General features: G+C 33.2%; 1 protein-coding gene across 1 annotated transcript; it reads right to left on the bottom strand.

Annotated features, from left to right (window-relative positions):
* Nucleotides 1-2,277: 2,277 nt before the first annotated feature.
* LOC114273913 (uncharacterized) lies at nt 2,278-2,856 on the bottom strand. The gene has a single exon (XM_028215740.2). The coding sequence runs from the start codon at nt 2,854-2,856 to the stop codon at nt 2,278-2,280; it is 579 nt and encodes a 192-aa protein (XP_028071541.2).
* Between the last annotated feature and the right edge of the window lie 631 nt (nt 2,857-3,487).

Below are 3,487 nucleotides of genomic sequence, written 5' to 3'. Positions count from 1 at the left end.
GGGAGAGTCATAACTACTACAATACCTAAGCTTTGATTTCTAATCAACTCTTTAAAGCTCCACTATGATAACCAACACCTTGTCTCTCTCTCTCTCTCTCTCTATATATATATATATATATATACACATATATCTATATATTCATGTATATATCTTCGTGAATTTCTAGGGCTTGTTTGACTACTGGAGTTGCCAATGAAAATTGATACTCAAAGCCTTTTGGACTACGATCTCAACTCCAAACCACTATTCACAAACGATTGTGTTTCTGAGAAATGGTATCATCGTTCACTTCCACCATTGGGTTGTCTTCTCGTCGCGGTATGTTTCGATTCCGATATCGGTAAAATCATACATGGATAAGGATGCTTCGAGCTTCGCTTGACGGAGAAGAGAGAGTTGGAAAAGACGACAACGATGATGAACTCCGGCGGAATCCAAAGCGGCCATTGAAGGGAGTGAAGTGAGGTTTGGATTTAGAGAGAGAGAGAGAGAGAGAGTGTCAAATTGAAGGACTTTAGACATCATAAAATAATATTGTGGATCTTATACATTACTAAAAGTAAGAGAGTGATTTTAGACTAATTTTTCCTAAAAACAATTATAGTAATGATGCATTTGGATATAAATAAAATCATATTTTAAAATTTTAGTTCATAATTTTGACTTAATTAAATTTTAATTAATATAATACTTAATCATACGAATTCTAATCAATTTAACATTATTATAGTCGGGCCTTATTTAAGAAGTAACTAAATTAGTAAAAAATTAAAAGATTATTATAAAAGATTAATTTCTCTATTTTTAAAAAAAATTATAAAACAAATTAAAAAATTAATTCTTAAACGAACCGTTAATTCTAGACTTGTAGGAGTTAACATATATTCTTCAAAGAGACTTGCGTAATTTACCCATTTTATATTTATTTTTTATTTTTTTCACGGTAAATCATACATGGCTTTGTTTGTAAATTTTCACATATTTTCCTTGTCATTTTCGTCATGGGCCTCTGATATATCCGCGTCATTTTCGTCCTTGTCATTTTTGTCCTGGGGCTCTGATATTATCCGCGCCGAAAGCCAAGTAGTTGTAGGTCTATTTTAATTTACTAATTTATTTAAATCATATTATTTTTTTATTTTTTATATATATTTAAAAAAAAATAAAACAAATTAAAAATTTATATTTATATTTTTTTTACTTTTCAAAATAAGTGGCAATAATTTTCAACTTTTCAATTCGTTAATAAAATTTTAAAGTCCGAATATAGAAATCAATCTCCGCCTTCATTTGAAAAGTAAATTACTTTTTCACTTTTTAATTTTTTTTGATATTTTAATTTGGGTCAAAAAATTTGATTTGGAAAGCGCTTTTTAATTATTTGACTTTTTGATTTTTTTTATGAGAGAAGAGTATAATGATTATAAATTAAATATGATATTTTATTTATTATAATTAAAATAATCTATTTTATCTTTTACGGCTAAAATAACACAAACTAAGTTGTCAAACAGAGCTTGAGTCAATTCCGAGTTCACAACTTCGACATCATATTTGTAAACAATTTAAAATTAATTAAAAATTAATAATAATAATTAAGAATTGAAATAAATAAAAAGAAAACAGAGCAAGAAACGTAAACGCATACGACAAACATATACGATAACGGCAAAACGTGAAAATTAATCGCTGCGAACAGATGGAACGGATCGAATCATCCTATGGCTTCACAAACCAAATACCAATTCTTCAACAAATCTTAGCCTCCGTTTGGCAAGTTAGGTTAGGAATTTATTTTATTTATTTATTTTATTTTATTTTTTTTATTTTTAACTATTTTAATTATAAAAGATAAAATAAATTATTTTAATTACAAAAAATAAAATATTACATCTAATTTATAATCATTACATTCTTCTCTAAAAAAAATAAAAAAAATAAAAAAATTATTTCCAAAACAAACTTTTTAACCCAAGTTAAAATAATTAAAAAAAAAAAAAACAAAAAAAAGTCAAAAAGCCAACCCTTCTCCAAACCAACCCTTAATTAATTATGAACAATTCACCACCATAATTAGATCTTAATCTTGATTTTAAGCTCGCAATTCTCAGTATTAGTTTGAATTAAAATGCAATTGTCCAAAACTTTCCTTCATTTCCAATCATCAGCTGCAGCAAATTATATATGTACAAGGGGTTCGAATCTCTGTGGTACAAACAATCCATCCGAAATCGCCAGATACTAGCCGGAATCATCGCTGGAAACCTGCAAGTCTCAGAAATCATAGCCTGTGGACACGATCGAGAGCCGACTGTGCCTAGGTTGAAAATCAGCTCTCCGCCTCTGCTGATGCGAGGAAGGCCGAATAAGTTGCGCCAAAGCTCGCTTCACCAAGTCACCTTCCACGGTTCCAATCCGCACAAGCGAGTTCGCCATCACCGATCTGCGAGCGTTCAACCGGTTCGGCGAGTACGAAATCGACTGTCCAGAATCACAATTCTTGTGCAGACTACACCGAAACGAGCCAGGATGCGTCGAAGGCGAGCACGTACACGTCTTCTTCCGGATTGGATTGTAGTTCGGCTTCCGGAAGACATGATCTCGAGGCGAGACCGCCATCGAACGGCTGGGAGACCTCGATCTACTACTACCAATCGAGAACCGCACAGAGGAGGACGCCAGACCATGGAGTTTCACGCGCGTCGGTGAGGAAGGCCTGTGGAAGACATGACCTGGATCTATCAATGACGACGGAGTATCGGACGGTGACGAAGAATCAAATCGACTCGACGGTGAGATTACTGATGCCATCGGTAGAACTGGTCCACTGGATCTTCTAGACGAGTTCGCCATTGTTGTACAATAGAAAAACTAGAGAGAGAGAGAGTGAGAGAAAGAGAGAGAACTTTTTTTTGTACTTTTTGTTTTTTAGGCCCTGAGGCTCTTCAGTTGGGCAAACCTAGCTTCCTTCAAAGGCTCCATTTTATAGATCAGGGAGGATTGGGCGAGTGGTAATATTTGGGATGTTTGGGGGTAACTGTTTGAAGGATTATTCTGTGGGCCAACTGGGTTGATGGGTTAACCAGAGGTGGGTTAGGTGTTGGATTCTGATCTGACGGTTGAAAAGTAACGGTCCTGCACAAAATGACGAATCTTGAGCCGTTTTGGTTAACTGTTCTTCTGGACTACTGGAGGGCTTGCCACGTATCAATAAAGATTCGGTAAATGACCATGAATTTAATTCAAAATACGAAAATGCCAATTGAATAAGGGTTTTATTTTTATTTTTATTTTTATTAAAACACCTCTATCAATGTTTTGATTTATGTAATATTTGGGATAATTTGAAATGTCTTACATAAATGTGTTTTTTAACTTTTTATAAAAAGATATATAGAGAATTAGAGAGGAGATATTGATTGATGTGATCCAAAAAAGATAAAAAATAAAAAGATAAACTAAAATAGACTATGCCAAGCAAGGT

Source organism: Camellia sinensis, chromosome 13 (assembly GCF_055761805.1).
Source record: "Camellia sinensis isolate YWXY chromosome 13, ASM5576180v1, whole genome shotgun sequence".
Taxonomy (NCBI): domain Eukaryota; kingdom Viridiplantae; phylum Streptophyta; class Magnoliopsida; order Ericales; family Theaceae; genus Camellia; species Camellia sinensis.
This window is presented reverse-complemented; position numbering and strand designations above follow the sequence as displayed.